The 18,154-nt window shown below is 45.9% G+C and overlaps 1 protein-coding gene across 4 annotated transcripts in view; it reads right to left on the bottom strand.

The window, feature by feature from the left end:
• The window catches only part of VIPR1 (vasoactive intestinal peptide receptor 1), a 370,245-nt gene that overhangs the window by 94,609 nt on the left and 257,482 nt on the right, over nt 1-18,154 (bottom strand). For 3 of the 4 annotated variants that reach the window (XM_068235122.1, XM_068235124.1, XM_068235123.1), the window contains exon 4: nt 5,008-5,108. In XM_068235122.1, coding sequence (XP_068091223.1) covers nt 5,008-5,108 — 101 coding nt within the window. Of the gene's footprint in view, nt 1-5,007; nt 5,109-9,858; nt 9,963-18,154 lie in introns of all 4 variants that reach the window. The other variant, XM_068235121.1, reaches the window with a different exon arrangement.

Here is an 18,154-nt window from a genome sequence, read left to right as displayed (position 1 = left end):
GGTCTGTTTGTGAAAATCATTATATTTCTCATGTAAAAGGGGGTATCAGCTACTGATTGGGATAAAGTTAAATTCTTGGTCGGAGTTTCTCTTTAATATTGAGGGTACGTCCGGTACTCTGGCTAACTAGTACTAAGGTGCACCTGTAGCTATCTATGACAGACAAGGGATATAATGGAGTAGTGACAACTGGGACAGCCAGCACACTTGGTGTGTGGTTCAGCGGGGGGTTGTAGGTTCATGGAGGGTGAAGTCTAATGTGCCAGTACATCTGTGCCTATAGGCGTCTGTTAGGTAAATCCGGGCCTGAGTGTTGCAGAACTTTCCCCTCCTCATCAGTAAGTAGCTTGGCCAATCCCATAGTTCCTGGGCCGGGTGTGGCTATTTTAGGTTGGCAAGTTAGGGCAAAGGATTGTGCTGGACTTCCTGGAAATGCTAAGAGCTTCTCCTCTGCCTGGCTGGATGGTCTGACAATCCTAGCTGTGAAAGGTCACAGAAGATGGTGATGTAAAACCTTCAACTCCTGGATTGGCTGATTGCTACGATGGAGAAATCAGTCATCACTGCCGTGGTCCAACCTATAGAATGGCTATTGAGTGTTTTCAAGGTGATTAAACATGGGCATCTCTCCAACACCTGTCCCCACTGTATCTCTTATCTCATGAGGGGCAATTCAACAACTGGTCATTCCTATCTCATCCCTATCTCCAGTTGGGGCCACAGATAAGATAGGAAGAGGATCCATGAGTAGACTCCACAATGAAAACATTATGTGCATTAAACATATTGTGAATGCCATGAGTGGGATGGCCAGAAAGGTCGCTTTAAAGAGGCACTATGGCGAAAAATTGTAAAATTTAAAATACGTGCAAACATAAAAGTGAACCTCCGGACTAAAAATCGACACAGCAGCACTGAAAAGGCTTTGTGTTTCTTTAACAGTTTCACAGCAACAGAACTTTGTTTTTCTTACTCAAGCCTCATTTTTAGCTGCACAGAAGAAAACTGCCCGGGCTTTTTTCCCCTGATGCTGTGCAAAGCATGATGGGATTTCTGATTTTGTTGTTCTCATTCTGCTGTTTTGGTGTAATTTTTTTTTTGTTTTGACATTTTGAATTTGACATTTGAAGCCTAGCGTGTGCAGCTGGGAGGGGTAATCAGGACACAGGACAGTTGGAACTGTGTCTCCTGCTCCCTGTCACCTCCTTTCAACCAAAAAGTTGGCTGCCCCCATGACAAAGATGGCAGCCCCCATGAATCACAAACATTTGCCTGTTCTTTTAAAACAGGGTGGGTAAGAGATTATATTACCTATCTATTCTAATTAACATAACTAATGTAACTTGATGACAGTATGTTTGTTTAGGCTGAAGTTCCTCTTAAACAAATAAGACATATGTTTTTTTCCAGAGTAAAATGAGCCATAAATTACTTTTCTCCTATGTTGCTGTCACTTACAGAAGGTAGTAGAAATTTGACAGAAGTGACAGGTTTTGGACTAGTCCATTTTTTCATGGGGGATTCTCAGGGATTTATTTATTTTCAAAAGCACTTAGTGAATGGCAGCTGCTCTGTCCAATTGCTAAAAAACTGTGTAGTGAGCAGGGAAGCTGTCCAGCATAATTGTTTAAAGCCTTTTAAGCGAATATCTTTATAAAGGATAAAAGCCTTGCTGAGAATCTCCTATGAAGAGATGGACTAGTCCAAAATCTGTCACTTCTGTCAGATTTCTACTATCTACTGTAAGTGACAGCAACATAGGAGAAAAGTAATTTATGGCTCATTTTACTCTGGAAGAAACATACTTCTTATTTGTCTGTTTGCACATATTTTACATTTTACAATGTTTCGCCATAGTGCCCCTTTAAGTCTAATATGGATACAGCCCTGCAAAGGCGAAAGGAAGCAAAACCTTGAAAGCACATTTTTCAGAAATATCCCAAAACCATTCATGCCTGCGGTGGCTTTCCACTTCCCAGTATTGAGGTTTTTTTGGTTTTTTTTAATTCCGGTACCCTTTAAATGTCTGACATGAAGATAATGTGTGACATGAAGATCAATATGAAATCACTTTCCCATTAGCAGAATGATAAATGGCGTGCGGTATCTGGAGGCTCAGACTGGCCACGTGGGGCCGCTGGGACTTGGGAGCTGACGGTCGGCTCAGATATAAATCCCGCTGTCTCGATGAAGTCGTAGAAGCGTCGCATTGCGTGAGATGACCTCTACTCGCAGAAAGTTAATTAAACGTCGGTGGCGTCTCAGGCGCCGTCTCCCTCCTCGTCGCTCAATTACATTTTGGGCAATTTAATAGCAATAAAAGAAAGGTTGCTATTTAAACAGATTTCCACTGCTGGAATTAATGACACGTTAGAATGTGTAGAGGGGTGAATTATCACGGTAGGACGCTGATGAATTGTTTTAAGGAGCGCTGGAAAAGAGACCGACGTTTGGATAATATTTTAATTAAATTGAACCTTTCATATAACAAAACTGCTCATTATGCTGCTGGTAAATGGATGCAATCCTCAGTACAGCTTTTCATCTGGACTCCCTGGACTCAGTGAGCAGGGCAGCAGCAGTACAGCGTTTACATAACCAGAGAGGAAGGCAGCAGCGGTGCAGCGTTTACATAACCAGAGTGCAGTGCAGCAGCAGGGCAGTATTGACATAACCAGAGAGCAGTGCAGCAGCAGTGCAGTGTTTACATAACCAGAAAGCAGGGCAGCGTTTACATAACCAGAGTGCAGGGCAGCAGCAGGGCAGTGTTTACATAACCAGAAAGCAGGGCAGCAGCAGTGCAGCATTTCCATAACCAGAGAGCAGGGCAGCATTTCCATACCCAGAGAACAGGGCAGCAGCAGTGCAGCATTTACATAAACAGAGAGCAGGGCAACGTTTACATAACCAGAGAGCAGGACAGCAGCAATGCAGTGTTTACATAACCAGAGAGCAGGGCAGCAGGAGTGCAGTGTTTACATAACCATTCCGGCAGCAGCAGTGCAGGGTTTACATAACCAGAGAGCAGGGCAGCAGCAGGGCAGTGTTTACATAACCAGAGAGCAGGGCAGCAGCAGTGCAGTGTTTACATAACCAGAGAGTAATGCTGGGCATACACGGGTCGATGCGCCCTTATCAATCGAGCCACTGATGGCTCGATTGATAATTTCCGACAGGTCCGATGACCTGCCGGATCGATTCCCCGCTCGATCACCGCGGGCGGACAATAGCGGGGAATCGAGCAGAAGATATGGAAGTGCCCGCGGGGATGAGCGGGAATCGGTCCGGACGGCGGCGGGACGAGCGGGAATCGATCCAGACAGTGGCGGGGACGCCGCGGGAGTCAATCCGGCAGCTAATCGAGCCAACCGGATCGACTCGTGTATTCCCAGCATAAGGCAGCAACAGTACAGCGTTTACATAACCAGAGAGCAGGGCAGCAGCAGTGCAGCATTTACATAACCAGAGATCAGGGCAGCAACAATGCAATGTTTACATACCCAGAGAACAGGGCAGCAGCAGTGCAGCATTTACATAAACAGAGAGCAGGGCAACGTTTACATAACCAGAGAGCAGGACAGCAGCAATGCAGTGTTTACATAACCAGAGAGCAGGGCAGAAGCATTGCTGCGTTTACATAAACAGAGAGCAGGGCAGAAGCATTGCAGCGTTTACATAACCAGAGAGCAGGGCAGCAGCATTGCAGCGTTTACATAACCAGAGAGCAGGACAGCAGCAGCGCAGTGTTTACATAACCAGAGAGCAGGGCAGAAGCATTGCAGCGTTTACCTAACCAGAGAGCAGGGCAGCAGCAGGGCAGCATTTACATAACCAGAAAGCAGGGCAGCAGCAGTGCAGCATCCCATTCTACATAACCAAAGAGCAGGGCAGCAGCAGTGCAGCATCTACATAACCAGGGTATGGCCCAGAAAGGAATGCAATAGCAGCAGGTGTATAGTTACGTGACAGTCAGGCGTGCAGTAGCAGCAGTAAGTGTGGGAGTATAGGCCAGTCAGGCAGCAGGTGTAGGGGTAAAGACCAGTCAGTAGCAGCAGGTGTAGGAGTATAGGACAGTAAGGCAGGCAGTAGCAGCAAGTGTATGGGTGTCAGCCAGTCAGACAGGCAGCAGCAGGTATATGGGTATAGACCAGTCAGGCAGACAGTAGCAGCAGGTGTATAAGTATAGGCCAGGAAGACAGGCAGTAGCAGGTATATGGGAATAGGCCAGTAAGGGAGGCAGAAGCAGCAGGTGTGGTGGTATAGGCCAGGAAGGGAGTAGCAGCAGGTGTAGTGGTATAGGCTAGTCAGGCAGGCAGTAGCAGCAGGTGTGGGAGTATAGGCCAGGAAGGCAGGCAGTAGCAGCAGGTGTGGGAGTATAGGCCAGGAAGGCAGGCAGTAGCAGCAGGTGTGGGAGTATAGGCCAGGAAGGCAGGCAGTAGCAGCAGGTGTGGTGGTATAGGCCAGGAAGGGAGTAGCAGCAGGTGTAGTGGTATAGGCCAGGAAGGCAGTCAGTAGCAGCAGGTGTGGGAGTGTAGGCCAGTCAGGCAGGCAGTAGCAGCAGATGTGGGAGTATAGGCCAGGAAGGCAGGCAGTAGCAGCAGGTGTGGGAGTATAGGCCAGTCATGCAGGCAGTAGCAGCAGATGTTGGAGTATAGGCCAGGAAGGCAGGCAGTAGCAGCAGGTGTAGTGGTATAGGCCAGGAAGGCAGTCAGTAGCAGCAGGTGTGGGAGTATAGGCCAGTCAGGCAGGCAGTAGCAGCAGGTCTATGTGTATAGACCAGCCAGGCAATATCAGTAGGTATAGGGGTATGGGGCAGAAGGTAAGTATATGGATGTGGGCTAGTAGCTGGGGTATAGGCAAGAGCCAGCCAATCATCCAGCAGAAGCCAGATTAGGTGTATGGACCAGCAAGGCATCTAGTTATGTACACAGCACTGCCATTTCTGTTTAATCCACAAGGTCGTTGCCAAGCCAACAATGCAAAATCTGAAAAGACAGAAGTTCCTACCTGAAGAGACAGAGGATGATCATGGCTGCAGTGAGGGAGATCAGCGATAAACTGTGTCCGATCGTGTATCCTGTCTTTATCATTCCAAAGAACACCGTCTGCTGAGAGAGGGCAGAGTCACACGTGAATAGTAGAACAGTGGAGAACAAAGGGAAAAAAAAATCATTCATGAGATCTGTTTTAATAATGAAAGGACATTTTTAGCCTTTTTTTTCTGTATGCATTGCCCTTGAGGAGGGGAGATGCCACCTGGGGGTCAGGGCAGTGCAGGTAAAGCGCAAGAGGTGACAGGCCATGACCTGGGATGACAGGTGAAGGAGGAGCCTGGAGGTCAGGGCAGTACAGGGATAGTGCAGGAGGTGACAGGCCATGACCTGGGATGACAGGAGAGGTAGGAGCCTGGAGGTCATGGCAGTGCAGGCAGAGTGCAGGGAGGTGACAGGCCATGTCCTGGGATGGCAGGAGAGGGAGGAGGAGCCTGGAGGTCAGGGCAGTGCAGGGAGATGACAGGCCATGTCCTGGGATGACAGGAGAGGGAGGAGCCTGGAGGTCTTGGCAGTGCAGGCAGAGTGCAGGAGGTGACAGGCCATGTCCTGGGATGGCAGGAGAGGGAGGAGGAGCCTGGAGGTCAGGGCAGTGCAGAGAGATGACAGGCCATGTCCTGGGATGACAGGAGAGGGAGGAGCCTGGAGGTCATGGCAGTGCTGTGTAGGAGGTGACAGGCCATGTGCTGGGATGACAGGAGAAGGAGGAGGAGCCTAGAGGTCAGGGCAGTGCAGGGAGAGTGCAGGGAGGTGACAGGCCATGTCCTGGGATGACAGGAGAGGGAGGAGGAGCCTAGAGATCAGGGCAGTGCAGGGAGAGGGAAGGAGGTGACAGGTCATGTACTGGGATGGATAGAAGGAAGAGAAGCCTAGAGGTCAGGGCAGTGCAGGGAGAGCACAGGAGGTAACAGGATCTGTCCTGGGATGACAGGAGGGGGAGGAGCCTGGAGGTCAGGGCAGTGCAGGCAGAGTGCAGGGAGGTGACAAGCCATGCCCTGGGATTTCTGGAGAGGGAGGAGCCTGGAGGTCAGGGCAGTGTATGTAGAGTGCAGGAGGTGACAGGCCATGTCCTGGGATGACTGGAGAGGGAGGAGCCTGGAGGTCAGGGAAGTGCAGGCAGAATGTAGGACAAAGCTAAGAACGGAGGGCACTGGTGGGGTGGTGAAAAATGGGACCTAGCATAACCATTAATGAGGCTGTGGTCCCATTTTAGTTTGATCTATTTGGTCAGGTGGCAGACTGATTGAATAAGGCTATACCTCCACCTTGACAATGAAGAAACTTATTTCAGAAAATTAGGGTGGAAAAATCCAATAGTGTCAGAGTGGTAGGCAAGGGCAAGGCTGTTTTTACACATATGCTACCCAGGCAGGTGCTGTTTATATTCAAATCAAGCTTTAATTGTTGTAGATTTGGTCTGTATCCATGAAGCCTGTACATTAAAGTTGGGCTCTTGGTCGGCTTGTCTGATAGGTTTGTAAAAAGAAAAGGGGTACAAAAAGAAAAGCGGGGCCTAGATAGCTGAGGCACAATTTAGGGGCACCAATAGCTCGGACGAGTACAGGGGCACCGGGATATTGGACTATAGGGTCACCAGAGGGTTAGTAAGTAGGTATGATGGGCAGTAGAAAGCCCTCTGTGATGCACCGCTGGGGACACTGAGAACATGAATGTAATTAAATTAAGCTCCACCCACTTTGGATCACTACCAACAAATCCACGTCCATCCCCCCGCTGCGGGGGGGGGGGGGGGGTGGCGTTGACTAGAGGGGAGGCGCCCCGAGCTGTGAAAGGGGGGGTGGGGTCCCCAGCTACTAACCTTCCATACCTCCGATACAGGGGACTATACTTAAAGAGACGGTGAAGCGAAAAAAAAAATTATGATATGATTTGTATGTGTAGTGCAGCTAAGAAATAAAACATTAGGAGAGACGCAAGACTAATATTGTTTCCAGTACAAGAAGAGTTAAGAAACTCCAGTTGTTATCTATGCAAAAGAGCCATTGAGCTCCACAACTTTCAAAGTCGCAGAGAGTTCTGTCTTCTGAAGCTTGTTATCTCAACTGTCAGTCATATTTTCTTTTTCTCTCCAGAGGACAGGTCAGAAGTTCATTAGCCTGCTCTGTAAAACCATTTAGAATGCTGAGTAGTATGTAAACTACACATATTAGAGAATGATGCAATGTTATAAAAAAAAAACCTATATGACTGAAAATAAAAATTTGAGAATATTTTCTTTGCTACTAATGTTCTAGTAATTATCCGTACTACACAACCAATTCATTATATCATAATTTTTTGTTTTTCGCTTCATTGTCTCTTTAAGATCAGTTGTTTTGTGGCTACACTTGTTATGGGTGTGTAGATCAGGATGACCACACTTGTCTTATGTCCCTTGTGAGACGGGTCCCCAGGCTGTGAGGGTCACCAGGGGGAGGCAAGGGAAGGGGTGTGACCATTGGGGGGACATCAAAGTTTTGCTGGGAGCCCCGTGAATTGTAGTTAAAGTAAAAAAAAACGGATGAGATAAACAATTGTATTTATCCTCCTACTACTCAAAATGACTTTTTTTTAGATATCTCGTTGGTTTTATTTTATATTTAAGCATTTACATACAAGATTGAATGTTTTGTTGCCTCTAATCAGTGGCAGCCTATTAAGTGTCCCAGAGTTAGAAAAAGGTCAATAGTTCATATATTTTATCTCCCTGCCCTCACAAGTTGTATTCTGCCAGGAAAACATTTATGGCTGTAATTTGCTTATCAGTGATGTTTACTATATTCCCGACAAGCTACCAACAAGACAGAAGCTGTCACTTACAGGCCTAGAAATTAACTCTTTTAGGCAGCAAAATTAAACAAGTAAAACAGCCTGGTTATTGCTATGTTTAGCACTGTATATACACATGTTTATCTCACCATGTCACATGTCAGGTCGGGTACACTTTAAGCCGCCGCCCACGCTGAATGGTGTCTATGTTCTTGGCCCTAATATTGTTTTATTTCCATGTAAGAGAAATGACGATGATCGGTGAAGTCATTCTGTTTTAAAATTCTATGAATTATGGAAGAAGAGCGGATGATTGGCCGGACCACCAGGAAGTCTGCTGGTGTAATGACTGCGAGGGGTAAGGGGGGGGGGGGAGGGGGTGTTTTGCTAAACTAGAGAAAGGAGAAGAACATAATACAAGCTTATTGTACTTCCATGAACTCAAATAAAATGCCAAGTACAGGAAGTCCCCGGTTAACGAACGAGATAGGGACTGTGGGTTCGTTCTTAACCTGAATCTGTTCTTAAGTCGGCACACACACTGTGCCATCTCTGTTCCCTGTACCTCCCCTGTGCCCCCCCCCCCCCCCCTGTGCCTACAGTGCCCCCCTCTGTGTCACCTCTGCCCTCTGTACCTGCTTATACAAGTTTAACCTCTTGACGACCAGCTAACGCCGATTGGCGTAAACTGGTCGTCTGCGGGTTACCATGGAAACGGCCGCTCCGTGAACAGCCGGAGAGTCGCCGATCGCAGCTCGCCGGCAAAATGTAAACACGCGGGGAAGAAATCCCCGCTGTTTACATCATACGGCGCTGCTGCGCAGCAGCGCCGTAGGGCAGATCGGCGATCCCCGGCCTCTGATTGGCCGGGGATCGCCGGCATCTGATAGGCGGAAGCCTATCCTTCAATGCGCAGGACGGAACTCCGTCCTGCGCATTACGGAGGGAGGGAGGGAGGTAAGGTGGCAGAGGGCGGAAATGGCTGTGGAGGGGGGCTTTGAGGAGCCCCCCCCCCCGCAAAACGCAGATGGCCGGCGGCGATCAGACCCCAGCCGGCAGGACATCCCCCTAGTGGGGAAAAAAGGGGGGAAGTCTGATCGCCCTGCCATAATACTGATCTGTGCTGCGGGCTGGAGAGCCCACGCAGCACAGATCAGGCAAATCACCCCTGGTCGGCAAGTGGTTAAAAGCCATTTTTTCTTTGAATTTTTTAAAATCGATTTTCTCAAAAACTCCAATTTGAAAAAAATTTCTGGCTTGTTCCCATGGAAACGCTGAATCCATCGGCGGTTCTTTCATAAGTCTGGCATTCGTAAGTCGGGGACTACCTGTATACTAAACTCGATACTGATAGTTGAATCCAACACAATTTTTTTGCTTTTTACAAGAGATTTTAAAATATAACTTTTAATAGAAATATTTAAAAACGGTGCAGTTTGTACTCTAAATATATAACAAAGACTAAATTCGGGGGTTAGTGGTACCCGTTTAAAGTAGCCCCTGTATTGACCATTAGGTCTATTGTAAATCACAGGGCTATTCGCTCTGTATCCCCCTCTCTATGAATAGTTGTCTACAAAATACAATCACGCCACACCTAAACCAACATGTTTCACTCCATATACTTAGGGGGCTTCATCAGGGGACAGCCGTGAGGCTGTGTTATGCTGCAAATGACATTATAAATGTTTTTATGTATTGTTTATGCACTATTAGCAATTGATATGTCCCCTGACAAAGCACCCTAAGTATATAAGGGCGAAACACGTTAGTTTAGGTGTGGGGTGATTATGTGTATTCACAGAGGGGGGATACAGAGGGAATAGCGCTGTGATTTACAATAGACCTAACGGCCAATACAGGGGCTACTTTAAATGGGCACCCACTCACCCCCCGAATTTAGTCTTTGTTATATATTTAGAGTAAAACAGCACTGCTTTTAAATGATTATATCAAAAGTTATGTTATAATTTCTCCTGTAAAAAGCAAAAAAAAACCTGTGTTGAAAATGCCAGGTATAACAGACATAAATAAATACCTGGTCCTCTGGGGTATAATTGGCGAAATACCCACAGGCATCTCCGTAGCGGGCCGGGAACATTTCCGACCACCCCTCGCTGGTGCAGTTTTTGGTAACATTCCCTGAAAAACACAATTTATAGCGATTATGGTAAAACAGAAATGGGGAGGGAATAAAATATATTCAAATCATTGCAGATAAACATGCAAAACAGCAAAAAAAAAAAAAAAATAAGTGGCAAACGGATCTGTGAAAACGGATCTGATTACCGGTCGATTGGATCGGTTTTCATTCTGTTTGCCGTTCAGCTGCATCTGTTCCATTTCCCCATATATCCCCCCAGACCCTCAGCCCCAAAGTGGATTTTGCCCCTAATGGCCCATACTCACGAGGGACTTTTGTCGCCTCAACACGCGGCGCGCGCGTGTTGCGGCGACAGGTCGCCCGTGAGTATGGGCCGTTGCACGCGCGCGCACCCCGAACTGTCGCCCGTCGCTCATGTCGCCATGCGATTGAAAGTTTCAATCGCATGGCGACAGTCGCCGCCGCACCTCCGCCGCAACTGTCGCTAGTCCGCGTGAGTACGCGGACTAGCGACAACGCGGACTAGCGACAGCAACCTCCATTAAAGTATATGGAGCTTCCGGCGGAGGGAGGAGGAACGTCGGCGACAGCTTCCGCCTCGCCGCTGGTCCCTCTTCCGCGTGTGTACGCGGAGGGACCTGGCGAGGAGCTGTCGCCGGCCTGTCGCCCACACGCTCACGTGTGCTGGCGACAGGCAACATTTGCAGCCCGTGAGTACGGGCCATTAGAATGGTCCATTTCTTCACTAGTGTGAAGAAATCTTCCATTTTCTCATTGCCCCCAATGCAGCGTTTCAGCTTCCGTTTCCCTTCTGCTGGGATCAGCGGTCTGGAAAAATTGCTGCAGCAGGAAATTTGTGGTCCCTTCAACGGACTGTGTGGAACGGATCCGTTCTAATAGACCAATGCCAACGGAGCCATAGGTTTACATTGGATCCGTTCGCTTCCGTTAGGATCCATGAACGGACCGTTTTTTAACGTTAATGTGAACCAGGCTTTATATAGGTTACAATTTAAAAACAATATGAGCTAATCATGTAGTTGGATCGCTTTCTCTGACTTGCATTTATTTTTTCTCTTTATTTTCCCATTATTGTAATTATTTTACAGAACAGATATTTTTTTTGCTGATAACATCTAACAAGTCACATCGCTATCTGTCCCTTAGCAGGGCTCACAGTATAAAGAAAACCTGAGATGAATGAATGTAAAACGTATATACTTACCTGGGGCTTCCTCCAGCTCCGTTCAGGCCACAGGCTCCCTCGCCGTCTCTCCGGGCCACTCCGGTCATCTGCTAGCCATCCTGGTACGTCTGTCAGTCTCGCTCTGTCGCACATGCCGCTCTGGGCTGCTCATGCACAACGGAGCGCGACTGACAGATGTACCGGATGGCTTGTGGACGACTGGAGGGACTGACAGATTTACTGGGACGAAGAGACGGCGAGGGAGCACGCGGACGGAAGGGAGCTGGAGGAAGCCCCATGTAAGTATAAATGTTTTACAGTAATTCGCCTCAGGTACACTTTAAAGATGAACTGTAGTGACATATAGTAGAATGCAGAAAATGATTCAGTATACCCAATTTTACTGGAAAATTCCTGGTTTTAACATCAGAAGCACTTCCTAGATCTATGTATTGCTGCAGGATGGTAGTTAGCTCCGCCCTCCGTTGCTTAGCCTAGGCTGTTTACCTATGAGGAATTCTCCTCCCAGAGCATTCTGGGAAATCAGGTTTTATTTCTACTGGCTCTAGAACTCTCAATAAAGCAACATTCCAGTGAGATCACCTGACAGGACTAAAGGCTGGTTCACACGGGCGTCTGCCCCGTGTTTACCACCGGCGTTCGGGACTCAGCGTTAAACGCTCCCATTCCAGTGAATGGGAGCGTTTGTACTGGGCTTTTACCTGCCTTTGTGCAAATACGGCGTTCAGATCCCGATTTTCCCTGGCGTTCAAGGCGACCCTGGACGTTACATGTAACGGTTGACCGCTGTGGCTAATGTCCCTCTATGGGGGAGAAAACCACTGACTGCAACTGAACGCCACGGAAAGCCACTGAAAGCTCGAACGTGACGCTGCCGCAACGCCGCCGAACCGCAACGCCTCCGAAAGCCGGGCAGACGTCCGTGTTAACCCGCCCTTAAGATGTCACCACCTGTGATACATTTTATAATGTATATCAGGGTGAGGTAAGATTTTATAATGGCCAAACACTGACTAAATCATGTATAAATGAATATTGTAGAAAAAAAAGTAATTGTATTAATTGTGTTATTTTCCCTACAGTTCCTGCCTTAAGGCTCATACACACATCAGACTATAGTCTTTGGAAACTGAAAGATCACAGACCAATCTTACCACCCTTCATGTAGTGTGAGAGCCATACTCTACACAGTCTTTTCTATGGAGCTGAACTCCCCATCAGAAAAAAACTCTTTGCAAGATGCTGCACACACAGATCTGCAAATCATCATACACACATGATTTAACTGACATTCATCTGCAGATCAAGCAATCATCTGCAGATCTGAAAATCCATCCTGGTGGATCTGATCTGCAGATGAATGTCAGTTAAATCATGTGTGTATGATGATCTGCAGATCTCATAGACTATCATTGCAATTTGCAGGAATGGATTTTTGGCAGGAACAGATCTTTTGCAGGTACTGATCTTTTGTGTCTGTACAGCATCTGTGTGTGCAGCATCTTGCAAAGATTTTTACCTGATGTGGAGTTCAGCTCCATAGAAAAGACTGTGTAGAGTATGGCTCTCATACTACATGAAGGGTGGTAAGATTGGTCTGTGATCTTTCAGTTTCCAAAGACTATAGTCTGATGTATGTATGAGCCTTAAGTCTAAAGGTACAAACACCTATAAAAATATCTGTTGCCCACAGGTCTGGGGACTTGTGATCCCTTGGCTGAAAGTTCTGGGCCCAATGCTGTACAGAAGCATCGCTAGCCTAAAGCTAGGTACACACATCAGATAAAAGTCTTTGGAAAATGAAAGATCACAGACCAATCTTACCCCTTCCATGTAGTATGAGAGCCATGCCTACACAGCCTATTCTATGGAGCTGAACTCCACATCAGATAAAAATCTTTGCAAGATGCTGCACACAAAGATGCTGTACACATGCAACAGATCAGTATCTGCAAAAGATCTGTTCCTGCCAAAGATCCATTCCTGCAAAATGCATTCATAGTCTATGATATCTGCAGATCATCATACACACCTGGTTTAACAGACATTCATCTGCAGATCTGACAATTATCTGGAGATCTGAAAATCCAACCTGGTGGATCTGATCTGCAGATGATTGTCGTTAAACAAGGTGTGTGATGTGTGTACCCACCTTTAGGGCTTTAGGGCTACCTACACTTTCTGCTGCTATGGAGGAGGAGGGAGGGCAGCCTATTGGGCCAATCAAAGTGTGGGGATCACGTCCTATAAAGCCCCTGGACCTAACGGGGCTCAGGACGGGATAAGTGGAGGGGACGTTATTTGGAAGGAGCCCGCATAGGCGTTGCCCGGGTATGTATTTGGCTGGTGTTGGCTCTTCCTAACCCAAACACACAATTACTTAATGACCAATTATGTGAGCTTTGCAGTCTTTGGCATCAATAATTTGCAATAAAATAAATCTGATTGGATGTGGCTCCACACCTTTTCTGAATTTGAACCCCAATCACCAAATGGCCAACTGTACCAGGTACAGGTGATTAACAGTGCAAGAATGGCAGCAATTACATATTCCCCTTAAAATCAATAGGTGGATTTTGATTGGATTTTATAGGCTCCACCCACTATTCTGAATATTAATCACAGTCACCTAGTGACTTTGAAAATTTGTATTTTTCTCCACCCACCTATTTCCTAACATTGTTCAGGTATGTATTTGACTGATGTTGGCTCCGCCTACTGTTTCTAACCCTAACACACAATTACTCAATTACCAAGTTTGTGAGATTTGCTGTCTTTGGCATCCATAATTTCCATTGAGATTAAACAAATCTCAAGGCTGTTTGTGGCTCCACCCCTTTGTCTGAATTTGAACCCAGTCACCCAATGACTGACTGTATCAGGTTTAAGGCTTGTGCCATTAACAGTGCAAGAATGGTAGCAATTACATATTCCCCTTGAAAATCAATAGGTGAATTTTGATTGGCTTTTGTAGGCTCCACCCACTTCTCTGAATATTCATCCCAGTCACCCAGTGACCAATTGTGCAAAGTTTGAGAACCCTACCATTGAAACTGTAAGAATTGCTGCAGTTTACACTTTCTCAGTGAAATTTGCATTTGTCTCCGCCTACTGATGACCCGGCATTGCCCGATTATGTATTTTGCAGGTGCTGGCTGCGCCCACTTTTCCTAACCCTAACACACAATTAATCAATTACCCAATGACCAAGTTTGTGAGCTTTGTGGTCTTTGGCATCAATAACCTGCATTAAAATGAAACAAATCATATTGGCTGTGTGTGGCTCCACCCTGTTTTATGAATGTAAACCCCAGTCACGCAATGATCAAGTGTACCAGGTTTGAGGCTTGTGCCATTAACAGTGCAAGAATGGCAGCAATGAAATATTCCCCTGAAAAATCAATAGGTAATTTTTGATTGCCTTTTGTAGGCTCCACCCACTTATCTGAATATTAACCCCAGTCACCCAGTAATCAACGGTGCAAAGTTTGAGAACCCTGCCATTAACAGTGTAAGAATGGCTGTTTACATTTTCCCAGTAAAATTTGTATTTGTCTCCGCCCACTTATGATCCGGCGTTGCCCGCTTATGTATTTGGCTGGTGTTGGCTGTGCCCACTTTTCTAACCCTAAAGCACAATTAATCAATTACTCAATTACCAAGTTTGTGAGCTTTGCTGTGTTTGGCATCAATAATTTGCATTGGAATGAAACCCAGTCACCTAATGATCAACTGTACCAGGTTTGAGGCTTGTGTCATTAACAGTGCAAGAATGGCAGCAATGTAAATATTCCCCTTGAAAATCAATAGGTTAATTTTGATTGGCTTTTATAGACTCCACCCAATTTTCTGAATATTAATCCCAGTCACCCAGTAACCAACTGTGCAAAGTTTGAGAACCCTACCATTAACAGTGTAAGAATAGCTGCTGTTTACATTTTCCCAGTAAAATTTGTATTTGTCTCCGCCCACTTATGACCCGGCGTTGCCCGCTTATGTATTTGGCTGGTGTTGGCTGTGCCTACTTTTCTAACCCTAACACACAATCAATTACCAAGTTTGTGATCTTTGTGGTGTTTCGCATCAATAATTTGCATTGAAATGAAACAAATCTAATTGGCTGTTTGTGGCTCCACCCCCTTTCTGAAATTGAACCCCAGTCACCCAATGATCAACTGTACCAGGTTCGAGGCTTGTGCCATTAACAGTGCAAGAATGGCAGCAATGTAAATATTCCCCTTGAAAATCAATTTCATTTTGATTGGCTTTTATAGACTCCACCCACCTTTCTGAATATTAATTCCAGTCACCCAACGACCAACTGTGCAAAGTTTGAGAACTCTGCCATTAACAGTGTAAGAATGGCTGCAGTTTACATTTTCCAGTGAAATTTGTATTTGTCTCCGCCCCCTTTTTGGTTATGCAAATAAAAAGTATCCTATACTTTATTCCAGGTAATGTACTATGTGTGTGCCAAATTTCATTCAAATCCGTTCAGCCATTTTTGCGTGATCGAGTAACAAACATCCAAACATCCAAATATCCAAACATCCAAACATCCGAACTTTCCCATTTATTATATTAGTAGGATTCAGCAAGGACTGCCAGGCAAGATTCTGCACTCTCTTGGAGTCTGGCAGCCCGGGCCACACCCTTTTCCTAGAACTGTGCTTAAAGAGTAACTGTCAGGCTGCAGAAGCTAATTTAAACCTCTATTCTCCTGTGTTAAACAGTTTAGAAGGAAGCCCAAAAGCAATTAGTGAAGATAAAAATCTCAGTTACCTTTGATGTGTGCTTATCAGCAAGGCTGTTATTCTTAAGAAGACGCAAGCCGCATACCATACTGCAAAGCATTCTGGGGCTCTCCCCTCGGCTGCTAATGAGACGTTACAGCAGCTTGTAATTGCGTAGCACTGATAAATCTCGGGCAGAGTACACTGCAGGAGTCAGCTATTGTTCCTAGCCACATGGCTCATTAATATTCACTGCACACTGTGTTGTTCAAGTAGGAGCTTATCTGTGATCAGGAAGCAGGCAGGACATGACGACACATTTGACAGAAAAACATGGAGCCTGCCATGAGCTGTCAGGAGCATCTATCTCTGCATATACTATATACAAATTCTGTGAAATCCAAACGTGGACAGTGAAATGCATATGTAATGTAAGTACAGCCAATCTTTAGCTACTGATATATGTGTTTATTTTCTCTGAGACCTTATACCTAACAGCTTCTCTTTAAGAGAGTTCCCATAATGCACTGCAGAATGATAAGTGATGCAAGAGGACTGGAAGTGGAAGAGTTCTGTAGTGATCAAATGAACACAACAAGAGATTTTAAAAGTTTGCAAACAATTTGTCTTTTAATAATTATAGTCCCTGTGTTCCTGGGGGCAGTACAGGGTTGAGACTGTCTTTAAAAGCTAAAAAAATTACTTCCAAGTATTAATGTAGACATTGGCTTTGATCACAACTTGTCCTCATCAGATAGAGGAAAGAGTTAGAAGAAGACACGGATAAACCACAATGCAGTTGGTAATTTGTGGCTTGGAGAAACCATTGAACATTCTGTCTTCGGCGCCCCCCAGGGAGAACATCTATGATGACAGCGTGTTAATGTGCATTTGTCCTTGGAGCCCCCACGGGACTCTTAAAAGAACGGCACAAGGTCAACTAGCGGGCATTTCTGCAGCACTGTGTGCTTTATATTACTGGAAAGGATCTCTGTCGCTTTCTAAGCTTACATTTGTGCTCTGCTTTCACGTGGGTGGTGGATGTGGAGTTCAGTAAAGGAAACTTGTCACTATGGGCTGTATTTATAAAAAATTTAGGCCTGGGGCCCACTAGGGATCGCAAATCACTCTAAAAAATAGTAGCGTTTTTGATAACGATTTTGGGAAGTCGGGGGATTTCCCGGTGGGCCTAGCTACTGCCGTTAAGCCCCACCCTCAGGCTGTTTGCTTCTGACACGCAGTGGAGCGGTTTCAGGGAATACAGTTTTGGCCCCAGCATCCCCTGAAAGAAATCGTTTAGAAGAAATGCTGCAGCAATTGAAATGGCAAATTTGGCAAATCACTACTGCTCTTGTGAAATCACTGCCATAGAGTTACATTGGCAAATCGCTACTGAAAATGCTTTAGCGGGGGCCCCAAACCTAAATCTCAAGTTCAGCCAGAAAGAACCGTACATCCACCAATCAATGGCTGGGTTTGCAAAGTATTTGCCCCATTCTGGTTTTTAAAGTCAATGGGAACTGTCCAAAAAAAAAATAGCCAGATACTTACCTAAGGAGAGGGAAGGCTCTGGGTCCTATAGAGCGTTCCCTCTCCTCTCCCAGTGCCTGTTTTAGCGCTGGATCCCCCGGTAGCAGTATTCTACCAAATTGGTAAAATACTGCTTTTTGCCGCCGAAAGAGGCTTTGGACGTCTTCAGGAGCCCGAGAACAGGCAAATGTTTGTGATTCATGGGGGCTGCCATCTTTTTGGTTGAAAGGAGGTGACAAAGAGCAGGAGACACAGTTCCAACTGTCCTGTGTCCTGATTGCCCCTCCCAGCTGCACACGCTAGGCTTCAAATGTCAATCTCAAAATGTAAGAAAAAAAATTGCACCAAAACAGCAGAACGAGAACAACATCATGCTTTGCACAGCATCAGGGGAAAAAAGCCCGGGCAGTTTTCTTCTGTGCAGCTAAAAATGAGGCTTGTATAAGAGAAACAAAAAGTTCTGATGCTGTGAAACTGTTAAAGAAACACCAAGCCTTTTCAGTGCTGTTGAGTCAAATTTTAGTCTGGAGGTTCACTTTAAGTATCTGCCTGATATTTCTTTTTAAGTTCCCATTGCCTTTAAAAGAGAGATTCACCAATAGTGATGATTGCAATCTAATTATGGTTACGCACAAACTTTACAAGTTTTTGCAATTACAGCCAAACGCAATTAAGATTTGGTAAGGTAATTGATTATTATGAGTAATCCATTCCTAATTTTGTGCCAAATTTAGCGGTTCACACCAAAGCCCCCATACAT

Source organism: Hyperolius riggenbachi, chromosome 5 (assembly GCF_040937935.1).
Source record: "Hyperolius riggenbachi isolate aHypRig1 chromosome 5, aHypRig1.pri, whole genome shotgun sequence".
NCBI lineage: Eukaryota > Metazoa > Chordata > Amphibia > Anura > Hyperoliidae > Hyperolius > Hyperolius riggenbachi.
This window is presented reverse-complemented; position numbering and strand designations above follow the sequence as displayed.